This window comes from Eleutherodactylus coqui, chromosome 2 (genome assembly GCF_035609145.1).
Source record: "Eleutherodactylus coqui strain aEleCoq1 chromosome 2, aEleCoq1.hap1, whole genome shotgun sequence".
NCBI classification, from domain to species: Eukaryota; Metazoa; Chordata; class Amphibia; order Anura; family Eleutherodactylidae; genus Eleutherodactylus; species Eleutherodactylus coqui.
The window spans coordinates 230666744-230690172 of record NC_089838.1 but is presented as its reverse complement, the minus strand read 5'-3'; the positions used below and the strand labels follow the sequence as shown (position 1 = coordinate 230690172).

General features: G+C 42.2%; 1 protein-coding gene across 1 annotated transcript in view; it reads right to left on the bottom strand.

The window, feature by feature from the left end:
- The window catches only part of AP4E1 (adaptor related protein complex 4 subunit epsilon 1), a 61872-nt gene that overhangs the window by 4001 nt on the left and 34442 nt on the right, over positions 1-23429 (bottom strand). Inside the window, exons 12-19 of the mRNA XM_066592603.1 lie at positions 19840-19952; positions 17565-17683; positions 11967-12269; positions 11208-11322; positions 4243-4378; positions 3443-3698; positions 2027-2488; positions 1617-1807 (exon numbers count right to left, since the gene is read on the bottom strand). Coding sequence (XP_066448700.1) covers positions 1617-1807; positions 2027-2488; positions 3443-3698; positions 4243-4378; positions 11208-11322; positions 11967-12269; positions 17565-17683; positions 19840-19952 — 1695 coding nt within the window. The remainder of the gene's footprint in view (positions 1-1616; positions 1808-2026; positions 2489-3442; positions 3699-4242; positions 4379-11207; positions 11323-11966; positions 12270-17564; positions 17684-19839; positions 19953-23429) is intronic.

Sequence of the window (23429 nt, the reverse complement as noted above, 5' to 3'; positions counted from 1 at the left end):
TCCGAGGGAGTTACTATAACAACAAGAATCCACATTCGTGGCCAAATGTTTTGAGATGGACACAAATTTTGGTTTTCACAAAGTTTGCTCTTTGATATTTATAGTGGAAATTTGCATTAGCTCTAGATGGTTGCTTTACAAGCAGGGACATTGCTACTTGTAAGATTGCTTGTAAATCAACCATTTATTAGATCATCAAGAACTTTAAGGAGAGAGGTTTAATTGCTGTGAAGAAAGCTGAAGGGCGCCCAAGAAAGTCCAGCAAGTGCCAGGACATCTACTAAAGAGGATTCAGCTACGGGATGTGTTACACCAGTGCACAGCTTGCTCAGGAGAGGCGGCAGGCAGGTGTTAGTATATCTGCATGCACGGTGAGGAGAAGGTTTTTGGAGGTGGGCCAGCTCTCAAGAAGAGCAGCAAAAAAAAACAACAAAAAACACTTTTCTTCAAGAAAAACATCAAGACGTTACTGACATTCTGCAGGATGTACAGGGATTAGACTGCAGAAGACAGGGGTAAAGTCATTTCCTCTGATCAGGCTCCCTTCAGTTTGCAGCATCTGGAAGAAGGATTGTCCAGAGGAGAAAAGGTGAGCAATACCACAAGTCCTGTGTCATGCCAACAATAAAGAATCCTGAGGCCATTCGTGTGGGGTGGCTTTTCATCAAAAGGAGTGGGCTCACTTACAATTTTGCCAAAGAACACTGCCATGAATAAAGAACGGTATCTAAATATCTTCCAAGAGCAACTTAGCCCGACCAACCAGGAGCAATTTGGTGATGAACAATGCTTTTTCCAGCAAGAGGGAGCACCATGTCACAAGGCAAAAGTGATAACTAAGTGGCTCGGTGTACAAAATATTGAAATTTTGGGCCCATGACCAGGAAACTCCCCAGATCTTAATCCTATTGAGACACTGTGGTCAATCCTCAAAAATCAGGTGGACAAATCAAAAGAAAACTCAACTTGTGATAACCAAAGAGCACTGGTTAGGCAAGAATGGCTTGCTATCAGTCAGGATTTGACGCAGAAGCTGATATCAAGCATGCCAGGGCGAACTGCAGAAGTCTTGAAAAATAAGGCTCTACACTGTAAATCAGTCTTTACCTAAACTGGATGTATTTGTCAGTAAACATTTAAAAACTTCTAAAAGTCTTATAATTGTACTTCAGGAACTATAGAAACATCTGACTAAAAGATCTAAAAACAATACAGCTGCAAACTTGGTGAAAACCAAAATCAGTGAGTGTCTCAAAACTTTTGGCCACAACTTTGCAATGAAAAAAGCCACATGTGTCGTCTCCTCCTCTCTGGAGTGCTGACTGGGCGAAAGGGAGCTCCATTCTTCTGACAGGTGGGAAAATTGTAAGTGAAACCAGCAACTATCAGATCTTTATGGGATATACTTCTGGCATGCCATAAATGACTCAGATGTGAATACTTCTAAGTTGTATTGTGGTGCTTAGATGTGCTTCAATATGACAGTGTGACCCTGTGACCAGAAAATCAGTTGGGCACCGCTGGCTTAACCCTTCACTATAGCCCCAAAGAGTGACATAGTTTACAAAACAAGTGACTAGACACAGAAAACAGCAAAGATCATATATTTATTTTACCTGATAAAATCAGACAGCACAAAATGTAATGAGAAGTCAAGCTGAGAAGGCACCTCCGACTCTGGCAGGTAAGTGACACAGCCACTAAGTATCTCGTTCTTGCACGGGTGTGCCGGGTGTACAGCACCCCAGCAGTGATGCACTCCACTTGCCTTCAGATGAGAAATCTGGCAACAAAGACTATCGGAAACCTATGATACAAAAAATGACAGCAATGTAACCATAGAAACCGAGCATTCCAACATGCTGCCACTTAGAAAATGGGATCTTCATTTTTATGTCATCAATACCAAAGCAAGTACTTTCTATATAATTATCTGTTGATTCACAAATAACATTGTGTTAGAAAATATTGCTGCACTGATATGATACACCGGTAACAGTCACTTTCTTTCCTCGGGTGAACTTACCTTAAGAATCTCTGAGCCTTCCATTTGCAGATTAATATTCTTAATTGCTGATCTTGTTGGATTTACAATTAAAACCGCAAGTACCAAAGAGTCACCTGTCCATACTTTACTAGAATAGAGCATCAGAGTCGCACAACATGCCAACTCAGTGACTGCAGAATGTGAATGCTGGGCAAGCTCAGGAAGTAAGGATGGCACAGAGAGAATTGTGCTGGCACCTTGGGTGGGTTGAAAGGTTTCCAGGTTCGTGTTGGCAAACAAAGAAGAAACTTTCCCATTTATCGACTTCTCTTCAACTGTCTGTGAGGCCAACAGCCTAGAAGAGACTGAGGAGACGTCATTTGGTAACATCAGTGCCATATGATCCTGCTCCCCGGGGGAATACAAGAGCTGTGTATCCTCTTTCTTGCCAAATTTAGATTTTCTTTTGAACTTTTGTGTGGTCTGGTCTGGTTTACCCATCTGTGAAAGCCATAAGGTCACATATTAATGATGCACATTCACACAATAATCAATTCAAAGGCTTAATAAATCACTTTTAGTCTCTCAAACTCAGAGTCCCATCTTGTATCTGGACACTGTCTCTTTAAATTAAAGGGGTATTCCGGGCACAGACTAACATTGTAAAATCTAATGTACATCATCACAATAAGTCATTTTGTAATAGTAGCCAAACCGGGTACAGGGAACCTATTTTCAATTTCTATGTCACATGATCCTCTGCCTGAAAAATATCTCCACTTCCTCTAACATATTGTTCATATTTGCTACTTCCTCCCCTGTCCATAGCCTCCACCATCCTGTGAGCAGTGCAAGCTGGGAGGACAGGAGTGGAAGGACTCATGTGTAGTTTAGAGTGCTGGAAGTTCCTGTCTGTCTGCTTCAGCTGGCTTTGTCTGGCTCTCTGAGTGAGAGGGAGGTTGGTGCTAGTAAGTTGTAGGACCGGTGAGCTGGGGGCGGAGCTTCAACAATGGCTGGGAGACAAGCTCTATGCATGCTGGAGTCGGTTTCTGTGTTTACTGCAGAAGTGATGCATGTAAACAGCGGCAGATCAGCAGCTGCATAGGATAAAGAAGAGGGTCCAGAGCGGCAGGTAAAAGGTACGGGTTTCTGTTACTTAGCTGTACTTCCGCAGATTTCAGCATTTTCAAAATTTCTATTTTGTGCCCAGAAAAACCCCTTAAAGCAAAAAAAATAACAAACCCCCTCACCTTCTCTGCAAACTTACTGTTGATCTGTTCTAGAAAAATCAATAACTTAAAAAAAAAAAAAAAAAAAGTGGGTTAAATCTTTTCGCATGGCATATTATTACTTGCATCCAACTAAAAGGACCCAGCCACATATTATCTAAACGTCTATAAAGTGTACTGTCAGATTTGACTACTGCTCAATTTTATGACATAGAGCCGAACTTACCAGTGAGACAGCATTAGAGCTGAGGCCCACAAATAACGTGGAGGCTAGCTTTTTCTTCGCTCGCTCTTCTTCTGAAATAAGCTCCACTGATGGTTCTGCGGGCGTATCAACAGGTTCTTCATCATCACCCATCGATATGCCACTCTCCAATGGAGGGGAAATGGACTCTGGTTTGCTAACTTTACTTTCCTTTTTCAACAAGTAGCCTTCTTTTCCCCAAACCTTCCTAATACCTTCCATCTTTAAACGATTTTCCCTACATGGGACAAGAATATGATATTGTATGTACTGTAGAAACATTTTAGCAAAATTCAAAAACTCTATACAAGATTACTGCAAAGAGTGCTGCTGCATAACATGGAATGCTGCAGTAGCTTAATGACAGTACATAGCATTAAATAAGGGTGGCTCTACATGGGACAACTATTGTCCGAGTAGTCGCTCGACAGAGCGAACGTAAGTGACCAACTGGTGTGAACAGGCAATCGTTGTCTTTCAACAAAAACAACTAGCCAACAACTTTGCAGGGAGGTGCGCGCTTGTTTGGGCTGTGCTTCCCACTGAACAGTGATTGGCTCCTGCCTTTTAGTGAACATTTTGCCCTCCCAGTTAATACTTATTGGTTCTTGAAAATACATAAATACATGCCCCCACCACCACCCCCAAAGACCCTCACACCCCCTAACTGCAGTATTTCCCCGAAAGTAACAATTTTTGTCCCAAAAGAGGAACAGTGTCTTATTTTCAGGGAGGGAGGAAGGGGGGTATACTAATTAAACAACCATATTTAATGTACTTACTCTTTTTGTCCAGTCTCACCACTGTTTCCAGAGACTTCAGATAAAACAGAGACTGCAGAGGGCGAGTGTCCATCAGCCAAATTAATAGAAGGGAGACTGGGAGAAAAGCACAGTCCATAGGGTTCTAGATTTAAAGCTTAAACAAAGAAGAACATTTATAACTAATGCGCACTATACAAGTCGTAAAAGCAATTCCTATTTAGGTTTATATATTCCAACCCACAATATGGCATTGTCATATAAATTCACATTGTAGGCGAATTGCATTGTGCCAATAAAAATGTAGACAAAAAACATTTCAGTTCTTTATAACCCAAAACACACAGAATGGCGGCCATAGCTAAACTGGCTGCATCAACAACAGGCGAAGATGTTAAGAGGTTTCTGACACCTAGTGACAAAATATCAATCAATGAGGCATCTTAGTTATATCTAGCAACATATGCACAGAATAAACTAAGGGACGTTTTAATGACTCTCTTTTTATATTCCCCCATACTGTGTATTACCCCAGCCACCATCAATACCGCCGTCAGGTGGCCAGCCGCAAATAAAAAACAAAAGGGGGCCTATTCGCCACTGCTGCACCCTACTTCATTTTACAAGCTTGTGGGCAGTGCACCAGTGGTGGTTTCTTTGGAAAAAGGAATAGGCCATACTGTACTACAGGGCTCGTTCCTTTCTCCAAAGTAACCACCACTAGTGCCATGCTCTCTAAGTCTTAATGCTAGCAAGTGTTAGGATGTAGGATGCATCAATGCACAGTGATCAGCATCAGGACCTTGTAAGAATGGCCACAGTATCAGGTGCTTGAGGAAGGACCCAGGAACAGTAGGCACATTGCAGGTAATGGGGCCACATGTGTAGAGGAGGAGAAGACCATGTCCAGGTATGTGTGGGAGATTTAAAAACCTACAGAACCCTTTGGCAGCAGCAAGCACTGGTGATGTCAATGCTCAGTATAGACAGCAACTTCAGTGCAAGTTTTTTTGTTAGCCCCCGACATCTAATGCCTCCCCACTGCCCCTCCACAGAGCTTCTCTCAAGTTTAGTCTACCCTTGTCCTACAATGACTATAATAAAGGGTTAAAAACTAGAGATGAGCGAGCACCAAAATGCTCGGGTGCTCGTTACTCGAGTCGAACTTTCAGTGATGCTCGAGAGTTCGTTTCGAGTAACGAACCCCATTGAAGTCAATGGGTGACTCGAGCATTTTTGTATATCGCCGATGCTCGCTAAGGTTTTCATTTGTGAAAATCTGCAAAACACAAGAAAGTGATGGAAACGACACAGAAACGAATAGGGCAGGTGAGGAGCTACATTTTGGGCTGCATCTCAAGTTCCCAGGTCCCACTATTAAGCCACAATAGCGGCAAGAGTGAGACCCCCCCCTCTGTCAGCGTAAAGATCGTTCTCCTCTGCCACAGCTGTAACAGCTGTGGCAGAGAAGAACGATGTTAGCCCATTGAATTCAATGGAGCCGGCAATACAGCCGGCTCTATTGAAAGCAATGGGTTGCCGGCGTACGCGGGATGAATTGTCGGGAAGGGGTTAAATATATAAGCCCTTCCCTGCAATTCATCCAGAAATGTGTAAAAATAAAAAATATATATATATACTTACCTGGTCCCGGCAGAACGATGTTAGCCCATTGAATTCAATGGAGCCGGCAATACAGCCGACTCCATTGAAAGCAATGGGCTGCCGGCGATCGCGGGATGAATTGTCGGGAAGGGGTTAAATATATAAGCCCTTCCCTGCAATTCATCCAGAAATGTGTAAAAATAAAAAATATATATATACTTACCTGGTCCCGGCAGAACGATGTTAGCCCATTGAATTCAATGGAGCCGGCAATACAGCCGACTCCATTGAAAGCAATGGGCTGCCGGCGATCGCGGGATGAATTGTCGGGAAGGGGTTAAATATATAAGCCCTTCCCTGCAATTCATCCAGAAATGTGTAAAAATAAAAAATATATATATACTTACCTGGTCTCGGCAGAACGATGTTAGCCCATTGAATTCAATGGAGCCGGCAATACAGCCGACTCCATTGAAAGCAATGGGCTGCCGGCGATCGCGGGATGAATTGTCGGGAAGGGGTTAAATATATAAGCCCTTCCCTGCAATTCATCCAGAAATGTGTAAAAAAAAAAAAAATATATATATATATATACATACATATATATACATACATATATATATATATACTTACCTGGTCCCGGCAGACGGAGTTCAGCGCGGCAGGCTGCAGTTCTCCTGAACTGCTCTGAACAGCTGTGAGTAGTATTCAGCAGCCGGGGATTTAAAATCCCCACCTGCTGAATGAGATGCCTCTGATTGGTCACAGCCTGACCAATCAGAGGCATCCCTCACTCACACCTATTCATGAATGGGTGAGTGAGGGCTGCCTCTGATTGACTCAGCGCAGGGACAGCTGAGAGCTGCCCCTCAGCCAATCAGAGGCAGCCCTCACTCACCCATTCATGAATTCATGAATGGGTGTGAGTGAGGGATGCCTCTGATTGGTCAGGCTGTGACCAATCAGAGGCATCTCATTCAGCAGGCGGGGATTTTAAATCCCTGTCTGCTGAATACTACTCACAGCTGTTTAGAGCAGTTCAGGAGAACTGCAGCCTGCCGCGCTAAGTATATATATATTTTTTATTTTTACACATTTCTGGATGAATTGCAGGGAAGGGCTTATATATTTAACCCCTTCCCGACAATTCATCCCGCGATGGCCGGCAGCCCATTGCTTTCAATGGAGTCGGCTGTATTGCCGGCTCCATTGAATTCAATGGGCTAACATCGTTCTGCCGGGACCAGGTGAGTATTATATATATTTTTTATTTTCACACTTTTCTAGATGAATTGCAGGGAAGGGCTTATATATTTAACCCCTTCCCGACAATTCATCCCGCGTACGCCGGCAGCCCATTGCTTTCAATAGAGCCGGCTGTATTGCCGGCTCCATTGAATTCAATGGTCAGTGCTCGTTTAATCGAGACGAGTACCGTGTGGTGCTCGTCTCGCGTAACGAGCATCTCGAGCACCCTAATACTCGAACGAGCATCAAGCTCGGACGAGTATGCTTGCTCATCTCTATTAAAAACATATATGCGTGTTTGTAGACTTTATTCAAAAAAAAAAAAAAAAAGAATTTAGGCTTCATAGTCTTACAATCCCATTATAATAAAACTAGTACAGTATCAGCAATCGACTAGAAGAACAAATATTGTAACATTATGTCCTCCACTGCCATGAGACACTATATGTAATGGTTGGTACTAGCCAAGTGTTTTTAGGTAAAGGTCAGTCGCCTCCAAGAGGTCGTTGCAGTGTTACAGCCACGTTATTAAGACTCTATCCTCTTAAACAGAAGAGGTTACTCTGATGAAATATCTGTTTTCCCATCTGGTCTATATGCGTGATGTGGCGATGAACCTCAAGTAAACTCTGGATTACATCAGAGCTGGCTAAGCTTAGATTTTATCCACTTCGGTAGGTGAAGTCACACACAAAGCATCGACCTATACATGTAACAGAAAACCAGTCCTCAGAAGAAATACTATAAAACTAGAGACTAAACAGTTTCTTCAAGTGTCTGCATCTTGGACACAGGGGAAAAGAGGATATTTGTTTTTATAAGGCTTATTCACAAATTCCTCTCTATGCCCCCATACTCAACAGCTCGTAACAAATAAAAGCAGCACAAAGCAAGAGGGAGTAGTCAGGAAGTGCCGTTTTCTGAACTTCCACTATATGACCAACAGCCTTCTATGTCGGGGGCAGAATTACTATTGCATCAGTGTATTCGCTCTTCTGCGGTCACCTATGTCCTTTTATCTTCTAACAGAAAATCTCCAACAACATATATGGACACTTTTATAAACAACTGTTACTTCTTTGCAGCAACTAAAAGAAAAACATCGATCCGCATAGAAGTATACACAAAACAGTAGGATATTTGCAAAGTTGCTTCATTTTTGTTAGAAGCATTGGGGTAATAAAGCCTGTTGGAAATGTAAATATCCCCTTTAATGTGCAGTATCTGCAGAAATATTTATCCTTTGTCAGTGAGTGCGGACACCCTTCAGTCTCAGGCCGAGACTATATAAGTCTTTAATGTCTTCTACTTTGTGTACCATTTACAAACCCAATAAATTCTAATTTTACTGGTTGCATAAAACGACCTCATTGCTGCTTCTGCTTGACAGAAACATTTAGTATTACGTATGATTAGATATCCCTTATGAGCACACTATTACAACTCTGTTTTTAAAGTGTAATCCAATATCAGCTTGAAGCCAGAAAAGCAGTGGATAATCACCAAAAGCATAAAGAGTCGTCCAAAATATACACAGCACTGAATATTAGTCATAGAGCAAAGCCAATTCTAATGACCAACTACATCTCTAGCCTGGTAGATGTAATGTTTTTACAAGGTCTTTAGTTACATTTAAGAATAATTTTGTAGGCCTACCTTGAACCTCATCCTCAATTACCTCCCATTTCTACTAAATCTAGAAAACTACGCCATACAGTTCATTAATGTCTTCTGCTTATTCTTATAATATGCCATTCCGTCTGATCTATCGGCTGCACGCCAAGCAAAATCTGCATCCATTCTGCTTCCTAGTAATCTGACGAGTATGCATATCCCTTCTCAATCAGGTTATTGACTGGAGTCTATGAAGCAAAGCAGAATCTCTGAAGAGTTTTCTAGGAGCAGCAGAGGGCCCAGAAGGAACAGCTCTATTCTCATTTGTACAAGGAAAGACTAGAAGCAATGGGATGAAACTGAAAGGGAGGAGGCACAGAAAGTTTTTTTCTAATATCTAATCTGACAGTGAGGGTGATCAATGAGTGGAACAGGTTACCACAGGAGGTGGTGAGTTCTCCTTCAATGGAAGTGTTCAAACAAAGGCTGGACAAATATCTGGAATTATTTAGTGATCCTGCACTGAGCAGGGGTTTGGACCAAATGACCCTAGAGGTCAACTCTATGATCTCTTACTGCATAGCTAAAGAATGAGGTAGAAGACATTAAAGAACTATAATGTTTCCTTACTTCTATGGGATGCCTTACTCTGGGGAGTCATTTTACTTGAGCCACTGTCACCAGTTATTAAAAATGGAAAAAGCCTTCCTTTCCTATTGATTTTAATGAGGACCTGTCACCACTCCTGACAGGTTTTTTTTGTAAATACTTGCATTCCCCAATAACAATAGTGGAGCATATTTCTTCATAACTCTATGATAAGTCATTCCGGTTATTCCTCATGAACATCTATGAATACATTGACAACTGGGCGTTTCCACTTCTCAGGGAAAAGTATCCTTACATTGTCCAATCAGTGCTGGCAGTATTGGATTTTGTAAGACTCGTCCTCCACAGCTGGCAACACCCAGTCGTCAATTTATTCATTTAATTCTAGGAGGAATAAGAGGAACACCACAAAACAATGTTACAAAAAAGGATGCTCCAGAGTTCTTTCATGGGAAATATGAGTATTTACTAAAACCAGACCTGGCAGGGAGCTGGTAGGTCCTCTTTAAAGCATTGTGCGGGCTTATATTACTGGTACATGTTATATATAGGCACGTATGAAAAAGGGAAAATTTATGAATCTTCAGCCTATATTTGGTATTTTAATTCCTCGTGATTTTCAAGGTACACGTTTGATTTCAGTGACTGGAAATCTCTTTCTTTGCATTCATTAGTTGAGAATGCTACTCACTTTCACAGTATAGCGCTCGTGCTCTGTCAACAGTTTTCGACTCCTTCCAGAGGCTGAAAAACAGCCTCATATAGCACTTATATAGTACTATATAGTAACCGTCTTTCAGCTGCAAAAAGGAGCCAAGAACGGTCGACAGAGCTCCAGTGCCGGTACTTTTTAACTACAATGCTGATAGCATACCCTTTGGACTTACTCGCACTAGCGATTTTCACATCTGTGTGCTGCCCATATTTACAGGTGACTGCATACAGGCAGCACACAAACCCATCACAGTCATGGGCTATGCAGACATGAGTTTTTGTTTTTTGGACATGGAGTGTAAAAGAAATTGCAGCATATTCTATTCCAGTCCAACTTCTTGAAAGACAGTCACCTATTCAACTAAATGGTGTGCAACAAAAAAGGAGCACGTACAGAGGATTTCAGTGTACACGTCATTTTTCACTCATTGCTTAGCAATTCTAGAAAATAAAATTCGGCCTTTTTTTTGTGCATGAGGGGAAAAATACAAACAAGCAAGCAAATGACACATGGTTCACACATAAACGTAAAAAGAAAAAAGACAGAAGCAATGCATATGGATGCCTGTTTTTCATGCACTGAGATTAGACATGTTTATATGAATAGGGCCTTGGAATAAAAGTGCCGCTGATATGCCAGGCTCAAAGAGTTTGGTCTACACTGGATAAGTTAGAGCAAACTTTATGGTGTGAACAGTATTAAGACTGTACAAAAGTTACATCATGTAATTATTCCGCTCAGTTTACCCAACATCAGAGAACCTCATTCAAGCAGAACATGGGGCCAAGTTAATTCCTCTAAACAATTGCAGTTATTACAAATAGCTATTCCCATTGAAGTCTATGGGACTTATGGAAAGAGGATGTGGATCTCAGAACTTTTGTTGTCTCAGCAGGTGAGGGTCCAAGATGTGGAACCCATACCCATCAGACATTTCTTCTACCCTGGACATATGCCATAAATATCCAAGATGGCTGTAGGCCCCATTTCCAGGACCCTCACCTACTGACAAAAAGAGCCCTGAGATCCATCTCCTCCTTCTATAAATCCCACAGGCTTCAATGACAAGCGCTTATTATAGTGAGGTCTACTGGAATCGTTACTTTACTTGAAAAAGGAGGTACACTGCCTTTCAAGTGTAATATGGGTTGTGACTTAGTTAGAAACAAGTGCTATAATGGAATAGTGCATGTACCTTTTTCCCGAGAGAGCTTTTCCTCTTGGCGCTGGTGCTGAGGCTTGTATGGGGCTGCACCGGTACTGAGAGCCTCAGCCACAAAGCCATCCATGAAAGACAGGGAAGCATCAACCTGAAATCAAACATTAGTGTGATCCAAAGGGTCTGTACATAAATATAAATACTATCAGAACTATACGCAAAACTGCAGGAAAAGTACGGAAAAGCCAGCATATGGATGATTGTATCTAAACAATCCTATGCACTGCAACACTACCCTGTCTTGGGTGACAATAGAATAAAATGAACGAAAAACAAACAATTTATCGTTTGTCATCTGATTGTTGGCGGCTTTTACACTGAACAAGTATTATTCATTTTCACCCAAATTTTATGAATGATACGTTCCCGTGTACAAGATAGTGAGCATGGGGCAATGTAACTGCATTATACAGATTTATATGGCATTCAGGTTGAATGGAAAGTTGAGCGATAACCCAAAAAACTACAGTAGACTTTAAAAATCCAGGATCTTGTAGGCCAAGGTAATAGAACTGCAGATAAATTTTTAAAAAAATTAAAAGTTAACATTTTTATTGTGCATACTTATTCCGCAGCGCTCTATTTTATGGGGGAAGTGCCCTTTAGGGCAAAATAATAAACTTTAGTACAAGTTTAGAGAGACAATTTAGTATATCATCATTATGGAGGTTCCTCTAAAAGACCTTGGAGCAGTGGTTACTAGAGCTAATCATAAAGTTCTAAACTTCTATTTACCACTAAGTCTTCACAGCAGGAATTGAGTGGTAAGAGCCTGTGCATTAGCGGCCTGTCCTCCCACAGTGCTTTTAATTCGCAGGCCTGCTGCCGCATTCCCGTGTCCAGGCAGGTTGAGAATTCTTGGATTAGTTGATCCACTAATGAAGAATGCGGAGTGATTGCAGCCAGCTTTGTTATTGCAGCCATAATCCAGGCCGCTGTTTCAGAAGTACGAGAGCTTTTTAGCAGAACGCTGTGAAGTTTAGATATTACTGACTCTGTAGGAACTTGCTTTGCCAGATAGGAATATTCTCCTAGTACCTAAAAACAGTAAATAAACATGAGAAAGGTTAGCAGTAATGTACAATTAATATATTTAAATAAATTCAGTAAAATAACTTTAATCATTCACAATCTGGATTATTGTATAGTCATAGAAAAGTACATAATATTAAACTCCTTATGAAACAATCAGAAAGCAAGTATGCTCTCTGATTGATAAGGGGAGGGGTTAACAACAAACAAAAATGCATTTCATCTCTCCTCCTGAGGTGATCTAAAGTCATACGGTGACAGAAGGAGGAGTTGAAATTCTCATTCACTTTCGTTTGTTTAAACGACTTTTTTGAACAATTGTTCCATCTAAAACGTATCTTTACCCAAGCCTGTTTTCCCACTATCCTCTCTCCCGCTCCACACAGGCTGAAGTAGAAGCTGCAAATTTATTATAGGCAGTTCCCATTTCAATCTGCTGTTGCTCTAGTTAGAGATTCTTGGCTTTAAAACAAGTCTGAAATCACGACTCTAGCTGTGATCTAACCAGAGCTGGATCCTCTTAGGCTGCCTGTCCATGGCCGTGATGGAATATCGCTAGCGATATTCCACCACAGTGGAGGGAAGCACAGACAGGTCTCTAACAGATAGGCTCACCGAGGAAAATCGCAGCATGCCGCGATTTCAATCCCGTGAGCGGAGAATCGCTATGATTCTCCTCTCGTGCATGTTGGGCTGCGCTTTTCATAGTTGGCCTATGGAAAGCTTTTTATAGTGTGATCCGCGGGCGATTTATAGCAAGCGGATCATCGCCCATGGACAGGCAGCCTAAGATAGCAGATCCTTCTAAAGTCATAGCTTGGCCTAAAATGTTGAGAGATAATACACATTTCCATCTTTGAACTTTAGTTTACATATAATGAATCCACATGAGTTGAGAAACTTCACAAAAAGTGTGTTCCCCTACTTCTTATGTACTCATCCCAAGTTACGGACTATAATGTAAAAGAGAGGTGTAGTAACACAGCAAGCTACTGATGTTTCTCAGCATCCCTTGCTTTGTGCAGATAGGCCTTTTTTGTAAAGAGTGTAGTATTTAGGCCTCATGTCCATGGGGAAAATAAGGCCCGCTACGGATTCTCCATGGAGGATCTGCAGCGGGTCCCTCCTGCCCCGCGGACATGAGCGCTTAAAATCGGAATTTAAAAGAATTAACTCACCCGCAGCGGACCGGGAAGGTCTTCTCTTCCTCACGGCCGGATCTTCTTTTTCGGCCGGCGGATGAAGACCTTCCCGGTCCGCTGTGGGTGAGTTAATTCTTTTAAATTCCTATTTTAGGTCTCCCGCGGATCCGGACGGCTTCCATAGGCTTCAATAGAAGCCCGCGGGAGCCGTCCCCGCGGGAGACCCGCACGAAGATGGAGCAGGGTCCAGATTTTTTCATGCTCCATTTTTTTTTAAATCCCTTTTATTGACCATCCGCGGGTATTTATCTGCCCGCAGGTGGTCAATGCATCCCTATGGGGTGCGGATCCGCGTGCGGGAGAAGAGTTAAAATCCGCTGCGGATTTTAATTTTTCTTTTGCCCGTGGACAGTGCTAAAAACGTAAAAGGAACCTTTCACATTGAGAATGCAGTACATTCTGCAGGGATCAGGTTACAGAGCAGGAGGAACTGAGCAGGTCGACAGCTAGTTCTGTTGTAAAAGATTCAGTATAACTAGTAATGTATTCATTCACATCTCTGCTCATTCTGGGGTTAGGAGTCCAGTGGGTGGATCTATCAGGGACTGACAGCCATTTCTATTTGTATGGTCATGCACAAAATGTAAGTTAAACTGAATGTTTTCCCATAAAATTATATAGCAATCCGCTCAGCTCCTCCTGCTCTATAATATGCTGTCTGCAGCTAGGACAGCAAGAGATTGTTCTAAGAGCTCTAAGAATTTAGCTAGCGTGTTGACAATTTTCAAAACAATTAGCAGAACTGTGAATGCAGCTCAGGACTACAATATAGGCTGCAACTAATCATTTAACCCTCTAACGCTGCGGGGCGTACAGTTCCGTCTGCAGCTTCGGGGTATGTATGAAGGGGGATTGCGGGTTGATCCCACTCCATACAACACCAGTGCCGGCTGTTTCTTACAGCCGGCACCTGCCTGCAACAGCTACGATAAGCCGCCCTGCCCGAGCTGTTAACCCTTTAAATGCTGCAGTCAATACTGACAGCGGTATTTAAGTGCCCCAAACCAATGTTAGAGGGTCCTGTACGGCCCCTCGCAACGAGATCACGGTTTGCTGTGCGGTTGTCATGGGAGCCGGGGACCTTCTGAAAGGTCACAGAACTGCCATTGCAGAGTGTATCAAGCCATCAAGTTCTTGTCTCCTCCGGGGACTTAAAAAACAAAAAACAGTTTTACTAAAATTATCCAAAAATAAATAAATGGTAATTTAAAAAAAAAAGTCCCCCCCCCCCCCTTTCCTTCGGCCATATTTCTAATTTTAAAAAATCTAAATAAAACAAAAATACACATTCAGTATTGCTGCGTCCATAAAAGTCCGTTCTACCAAAGTAATGCATTATTTATCCCGCACAGTGAACGTAGTCAGGAAAAAAGAACAAAAAACGAACACCAGAATTGCGCTTTTTTGATCACCCAGTCTCCAAGAAAAATGCAAATGAAAAGTATGTATTAAAAAAATGGTACCAATAGAAACTGCAAGACGTCCCACACAAAATAAGCCCTTGCACAACTATGTAGACGGAAAAATTACAAAGTTATAGCTGTCAGAATATGGCGACAGAAAATAATCTTAAAAGGTTAAATATCTTTGAGGGGGGGGGGGGCGGACACTATATAAATTTGGCATCATGGTAATCATATTGACCCATAGAATAAAGTCATTTTTGCTGCAGTGTGTACACAGTAGAAACAAGATGCACCAAAAGATGGCGGAATTTAGATTTTTTTCCATTTCACTCCACTTAGAACTTTTTTTTTTTTACAGTTTGTCAGCACATTATTTGGTAGGATTAAAGAGTAACATTGAAAAATACAACTCGTCTCGCAAAAAACAAGCTCTCAGACATCTACATCGATGGATAAGCAAAAGTGTTATGATTTTTTTTAAGAGTGGGGAGGAAAAAAAACAAAGGGCCGCATCATTAAGGGGTTAATGATCATTTTATTAGCCGTTTCCTAAAAACACTATATTTTACGTGATGATAGAGTGTTGTAAATGTTTATTTGTAGCGCTCCTACCTTCTATCCTACAGCTCATGGTTGACTACTGGTACTTGTTTACATACTTCTGCACAATTGTCGAGGCATTTATCCTCTAAGTGCACATCACATCTACCAAGCCTCATACGTACATAATGTACATAATCACTAGTCCTTAACTGCAGATTGACAAAACAAAGCAGTAATCTATGGTAGTTAAGCCCCAAATGTTCCCAAAGTTCTCCTGTCTGGATCTGTCATCACTTGGAGTCTCAGTGGCCACAAGAGTCTAGTCTCCCAGACCTACTGACATGCTTACAGAAAACAGGGCCATTTGCTTGAACTACAAAAGCAGATAAGTGGAAATAAAAAGGTGGTAATGTGCATATAGCTACGGGTTGTGTTAGAATTAGGGTCTAAACAGGACTCATCAAGTCTGTAACTACTTGTACTTCCCATGAAACAATAAGTCTGGCGGCTCCTTTCTTAACACGCTGTTGTGCTGTTCCTCTCTTATTACCCCTGGAAATCTGGATGTCTCAACTCTCCTACTCAATATAGTTTGTGTCCGCACACAACCCACTTAGGTATATTACTGCTACTATCAAGATGGAGCCAAAATGTGCAGGTTTATCTATAGGTTTACAACTAGAGATGAGCGAGCATACTTGCTAAGGGCAATTACTTGATCGAGCATTGCCCTTAGTGAGTACCTGCCCGCTCGGAAGAAAAGGTTCGGCTGCCGGCGGCGGGCGGGGAGCGGTGGGGGAGAGCAGGGAGGAACGGAGGGGAGATCTCTCTCTCCCCCTCTCTCCCCCCCGCGCCCCACTGCCGCAACTCACCTTTCACCCGCGCCGGCAGTCGAACCTTTTCTTCCGAGCGGGCAGGTACTCACTAAGGGCAATGCTCGATCAAGTAATTGTCCTTAGAGAGTATGCTCGCTCATCTCTATTTACAACCCCTTTGAATATGGGTGACTAAAAGAAGCAATGAAGACTAATTCAAAAATACTGGCTAGCAAATATGAACAAGGTGAAACCATACTGGAGCCTTAACCCTTTGGAGACACAGCCATTTTTCATTTTTAGATCTTTTTTTTCCCCCCACTTAACTTTAAATTTTAATAAAGAACTTTATTTTTCCGTGAACATGGCTATAGGACAGCTTGTTTGTTTTCATTTTTTTTTTTGCAGGATGAGTTGTAGCTTTGAGTAGTAGCATTTAATGTGCTGAAAAGCCTTTCAAAATTCTAAGTGCGTGTAGCAAAAATGACATGTTAATGTTATTTTGTGGATCAATGACATTGAGGTTATACTTCATTTATAGGGTTTACTGACTTTTAAAAATACTACGGCTACTTTTAAAAAATAAAATAACTTTTAAAAAGAGGAAAAGAATAGTTTTCCCCCGCCATCTTCTGATCCCCATAACTTTTTTATTTTTCCGTTGATGGGGTAATGTGAGGGCTTGTGAGATGACCTGCAGTTTCTATTGGTACCATTTTAGAGTACATACAACTTTTTACTCACTTTGAGAACATTTTTTTCTTGGAATGGGAAACAATAGTCAACCAGCAGTGTAGTCACTTTGGGGGGGGGGGGGGGGTGCGTTTTGGAAGACAGAGGGAATCCACTTCCTCTGTGAGGTCATTTAAATGCTGCTGTCAATACTGGTGACAGGCTAGGATCAGAGTTCTCGAATACCAGCTGCTCAGAGACAACGGACACTCCCTGCATATGCAGTAGGCGCAACGTCCGAGCCCACTCAGTACAAACCCCGTGCACATCCAACGTACTCGTCAGAGGACGCCAAGGGGTTAAAGCATAACAGTGCTACTTTAATCAAATAAATCCACAACTAATTAAAGTCAAATTCTTTCCAAATATGTCCTGTAAGCAGATTTAAACTTTTGCAATTTGTGAAATATTAAATTTTGTTGTACTTATTTTAAAACCCTCCGCTACCAAGTACAGGCTGTATAATTAGAAGTTAGCCAGTGTGAAACAGCCAATTTACATGGCAGCTCAGAAGCGAGAAGCCTGGTCTATGAATAGAAAATGCTAATGTCTGCTTCATGTATCCATGCACAAAGACAGGCTTTTCACGAAAATCTTCCTCACCCAGCTGATAACCTGTAGGAAGCGCTGGGGATAATACACATTCTCTATTTCCAGCAAGGCAAGATAAGACTGCACCGCATACAGCCTCAGCTGTCCATCTTCCTTTTCATCACCAAATCCTGGAGAGATGAAGAAATTACATTTTAAACACAGAGAGTAACGGCTGGACAAAGGGACTCTGAAATAAACTTTCCTCACCCTTACATATTGCAACATGGTCAGTCTTGGGATATTCTACAGATATGGTGTGCAGGCACAATGATCCCGGTTACATGGGGTTTATTGCAAAAACCTTCATTCAGCCTCCAGTTGTTCGAATTTATCAAGATAGCATAAATATGGCGGGAGGCTCGAGAGGAAAAATAAATGGACACAAAAACCACAAAGGGATGGAAATCAGGTCTAAGCTAAGAACAAAATATAATGTGTATTACCTGTCTTACTGCCAAATATGCATTTGTAAATTCTGTGTACACTCTAATGAATGACTAATTAAAGGAGGATGTCTCAGCACAAACATTGATGGCATACTGCTAGGAAATGACATCAACGTTTAATCTGTTTAGATCAGCGCCGCTGTGACCCTCACCCGCTGACAGAGCAAAGCGACTGATGGATAAGGAAATCGCTTGCCAACTTCATTTCGGCCTCCCTCAGCTTTTTCCGAAGGCTGAATCATTAGCCCATTATAGTCAATGACTGGCCATGTGGCCTCTGGTAAAAGCTGAGCAGAAGTGAGAGTAAAGGCCCATTTAGACACAAAGATGATCGCTCAAAAGATGGCTTTTGAGTGTGCGGTCCGTGTCATCAGCTGTTCTGCTGAACGCCGGATTTCAAGCTGAACTGAAGACCGTCATTCAGCAGAAAACTGAAAAATGGGCACATTTACACGCAATGATTATCGCTCAAAAGACGACTTTTGAGCGAAATTTGAGCAATAATTGTTGGGTCTAAATGGGTCTTAAGCAAAAGAGGACCGGCACTTTCCTAGCACCTCTGCAAGTTAATTCGGTCAAGCGGGGATAACATTGTTAGAAATTGATGGTACATCCTAGCAATACTCGCATCAGTTGGTCTTGCACTCTTTGTATGTGCTATCTATGTATAATACAAGTTATTTTGCAATAACTTGTATTACAAAGCTGTAGAGTGATTGCTTTTCCTATGGTCATTCTCCTACTTAGCTCTCCATCAATACCCAATGGTTACGACCTGTATGTTCTATTGGTCAGGCATGCTTGGTGCCTTAAAATTCTGTAATGACGACAGTTTGTACAGTTGTGAATATTTATCATCAGTAACTGGCAATGGGGCATTGTGGGAAATGTAGTTTTTGCACTCCTCGGCAGCCGTTTGAAAAATCAATGTGGAAATGTGAAGCTGGATGGAAAAATGCAGTGAAATAGGTCAGCAAAAAAAAAAAAAAAAAAAAAGGTACTAAAGTTCAGTTTGAGGGTTTAGATTGATGTTTGGAGTAATGGCAATAAGTGGAAATGTTAAAAAAAATTTTGAAAACTTTAAAGGGGTTGTCCTGCGCCGAAACGGGTTTTTTCAACCCCCCCGCGCGCGTTCAGCGCGAGACAACCCCGATGCAGGGACCTAAAGAAAAATCCGCACAGCGCTTACCTGAATCCCCGCGCTCCGGTGACTTCTTACTTACCGGCTGAAGATGGCCGCCGGCATCTTCTCCCTCGGTGGACCGCAGGGCTTCTGTGCGGTCCATTGCCGATTCCAGCCTCCTGATTGGCTGGAATCGGCACGTGACGGGGCGGAGCTACACGGAGCCGGCATCCTGCACGAGCGGCCCCATTGAGAAAAGAAGAAGACCCGGACTGCGCAAGCGCGGCTAATTTGGCCATTAGACGCCGAAAATTAGTCGGCTCCATGGAAACGAGGACGCTAGCAACGGAGCAGGTAAGTGAAAAACTTCTTATAACTTCTGTATGGCTCATAATTAATGCACAATGTACATTACAAAGTGCATTAATATGGCCATACAGAAGTGTATAGACCCACTTGCTGCCGCGGGACAACCCCTTTAAATAACATCTCTCTCACTCACACACACACACACCTTAAACTGTCTGTTCAGTTGCTAAGTATCTAATAACTCGCAAGAAAGACAGTAGTGTATAAGAACTCCTCAACACAGAAGTATGGAGGATGATAGACCTCAATGTACATCATTTAACCTCTGTAAGAAGTCTTAGCACCAAAATTTGTGTCAATGTGGGGCATCCTGTTAAAAGGCATATCGCATGTAAAAGGTGCTTACCTTCAGCCAGAAGCCGCAGGAAGTTGTTAGGAATATCTGGGTGCACCAAATCTCCACCAATGGAAAACACTACATTCATTGTCTCAACAAACCACTGATTATTTGGTGAATATGTAATAATATTGTCAAGGAAAATTATCATTAAGAAACAAAAGATCTTAAAAGATGGGGTTGAGCTTTTTTGGAGTTCTTGCAATGAAAGAGTTAACCAAATGCTGACTTGTACAGTTCTCAGCTGTACTGTATGAGTACACAAACTGGCAATTACAGCTTAAGACCATCTGGAAACTAAAAAGCAGATATGCAGAATACAATAAATAGCAAGAAGAAAAAACTGAATTATTCTTACCGATAGTTCCTTTTCCACGAGTCCATCATGACAGCACACATGGAGGTTTGCCCTTTGACCTCGTTGGGACAGAAAGAGGAGAGTTTAAAAGGCCACCTTCCATCGCCATTCTCCAGTGACTTTCCAATCATCAGAACGGTAATGCGGCCAAATTCTTTTATTACTGTAAAACAAACAGGTGTACTGAACATCACACAAACAGTAATCACAATAGGATGGGAAAGTATGTGCTGTCATGATGGACTCATGGAAAAGGATCTATCGGTAAGAATAATTACATTTTCCCCACTTCGCCCATCCTGACAGCATATATGGAGGCAATACCAGATTATTATGGACACATCAGGAGGGTGGGGGGGGGGGGGGGGGGCAGGGACCATAGCCTGAAGGACCTTCCGTCCAAAAGCCAGCTCCCTCTCGGAGTGAAGGTCCAAACGGTAATGCTTGGTGAAGGTGTGGATGCTAGACCAGGTCGCAGACTTACATATTTGTTCGGTCAATGCCTCCCTGCGCTCGGCCCAATAAGAAGCGAGAGACCTTGTTGAATGGACCCTTACTCCTTCTGGAACTGCCAGACCTTTTACTTTGTAAACTTCCTGTATGGCTAATCTTAACCATCTAGCAATGGTATCTTTCGTGGCTGCCTTTCCTTTGTTTCTACCCTGAAACTAGAGAAGAAATCTGAATCCCTGAAGCTTTGTGAAATTAGCAGATACGCCAATACTGCTCGCCTGACGTCTTAGCTATGCATGTGCTGTTCTCTAGAATTTCTGAAGTTCTGGCAAAAGAAGGGCAGGACAATTTCCTGCTCCATGTGAAAGCTAGACACAACTTTTGGGAAAAACCCTGGATCAAGTTTCAAGATAATCCTGTCATCCAAGATTCTTAAATAGGGTTCTCTACAGGATAGGGCCTGAAGTTCACTGACTCTTCTAGCAGTTGTTATGGCTGTCAAGAAGGCCACTTTGATTGATAAATTTCTAAGATATATGCGCACAATTGGTTCAAACGGATCTTGGCATAGACTATCCAGAACTAGATTAAGATCCCAGGCCGGATTAGACTTCCTGCTGAAATGTTTAAGTCTGTCGGCCCCCTGCAAAAACATACAAACCCATTTATTTTTGCTCAGCTGGCGATCAAATACCGAGCTCAGGGCTGTGACCTGAACTCTTTAGAGTTCTGGGGCTAAGACCCATGTCCAGGCCATCCTGCAGAAATTCTAGAATTTTTGATAGGTCAGGTTTATCCAGGTCTGGAACCTGAGGTCTATACCAGTGCAAAAAATTTTTCCAGACTTTGCAATATATTTTTGAGGTAGATACTTTCCGACTTTTAAGAATCGTTTCAATTACCTTGTCCGGTAAACCTTGCTTCCTCAGCCTACGGCGCTCAGGAGCCTGGCAGTCAGCGTCAACTGGTGAATTTCCTGACAGAAGACTGGACCTTGGGACAGAAGGTCCTGCCTCAGGGGAAATGCAATCGAAGTATCTATAAGCAGGGATTTTAACAGCGGGTACCAGGGTCTTTTTGGCCACCCAGGTGCTATCAGAATAACCCTAGTTTGGCTGTTGTAGATTTTCCTCAGAACTCAGGTTATCAGAGGAAGAGAAGGAAAGGCATAGGCCAGATCCATCTCGCAATTTTGGCATAACGCATCCAGTGCCAGTGGACTGTTACTGATGTTCAGGGAAAAAATGTTTTGGCACTTTGTATTGAATCTGTCCACAAACAAGTCCACATGCGGTGAGGCTTACCGGGCTGTTAGAGATTGTTAGAGTCCATATTCAGGGACCAATTTCCTGGATTTGTTTCCTCCCGACTCAGATAATCCGCGACCACATTTAGAGAGCCCTTTAGATGCACTGCTGACAGGGATCTTACATTTTCTTCCGCCCATGTAAATATCTTTTTTGACAGGCGTTGTAGGTAAGAGTGCCTGGTTTCGCCCTGGTGGCGAATGAAAGAGACTGCTGTTATATTATCAGACAGAATTTTGACATGGTGTCCCTGCAGTGCACCTTCTGCCTGGGTCAATATCTGCCAAATTGCTCTAAGTTTCCTATAGTTGGAGGATAGGGAGCTGATATAGGGGGACCAGGAACCCTGTAGGATTGCATCGCCGACTGTTGCCCCCATCTGGATCTGCTAGCGTTGGTAGTTACCACAACCAGCGGAGAAGGATCCCACGGTACTCCTTCCTTAAGATTCTGCGGATGCAGCCACCAATTTAAGGAAGTTAACGATAACCTAAACTTTGTGTCTAGGGAAGACTGACTTCTATCCCATACTGCCAGTAATGCTTGTTGTAGAATTCTGGAGTGGATACTGGACCAGTTGACCATGGAGAAACAAACTGACATTTGGACCAGAATCCCCATGGTCTCTCTAATAGAGACACAATTTTTCTTCTGAAATTTCTTAATGGAAGAAATTAAATCCATCCTCTTACTGGAGGGTAAAAAAAGAGCAACATTTGCGAGAGTCCTGGTATCTGGCTGAAGACTTGATTTTTCAAGGTTAATTAGCGATCCCAGATCCGAAAAAAGACCTAACGTTATGTTAAGTTGTTGTTCCATAATCTCGGAATTCGACAAGACAAGTAACAAATCATCCAAATAAAATACTATGCAGATACCCTGATTCCTAAGGAATCTTATCGGTTCTATCATTACCTTTGAAAAAATTCTAGGTGCCGTTGAAATGCCGAACAGCAGACAAACGAACTGGAAATAAATTTTTTTTTACTTCATTCTGACTGCAAACCTGAGGAATTTCTAGTACGCAGAATGAATAGGTATATGAAAGTACGCATCTTTTAGGTTGATTGTACACATAACGTCTGATTAATCAACGGAATTGTAGAGTTCACTGTTTCCATTTTGAAATGGCGATATGATAGATAGATAGATAGATAGATAGATAGATAGATAGATATAAAATTATTCAGGGATTTTAAATTAAGAAGGATTTGGTTTTGGCAGCAATAATGGCGAATAATATCCAAACCTCCACTGAGATGAAGGGACTGGAACCACTGCCCCATCTGTAACAGGAGCTCAACCCCTTCCTCTAATCTGGTTTACAAAAGGGGAGATTGGTTTGGGGTAACCAAAAATTTCCTAGGAGGCAGGGAATCAAACTCAATTCTATACCCTGACGAAACAATTTCCAATACCCAGGGATTCTCAGTAACCTGAGGCCACCTCCTTGCAAATTGGCGTAACCTGCCCCCTACCGG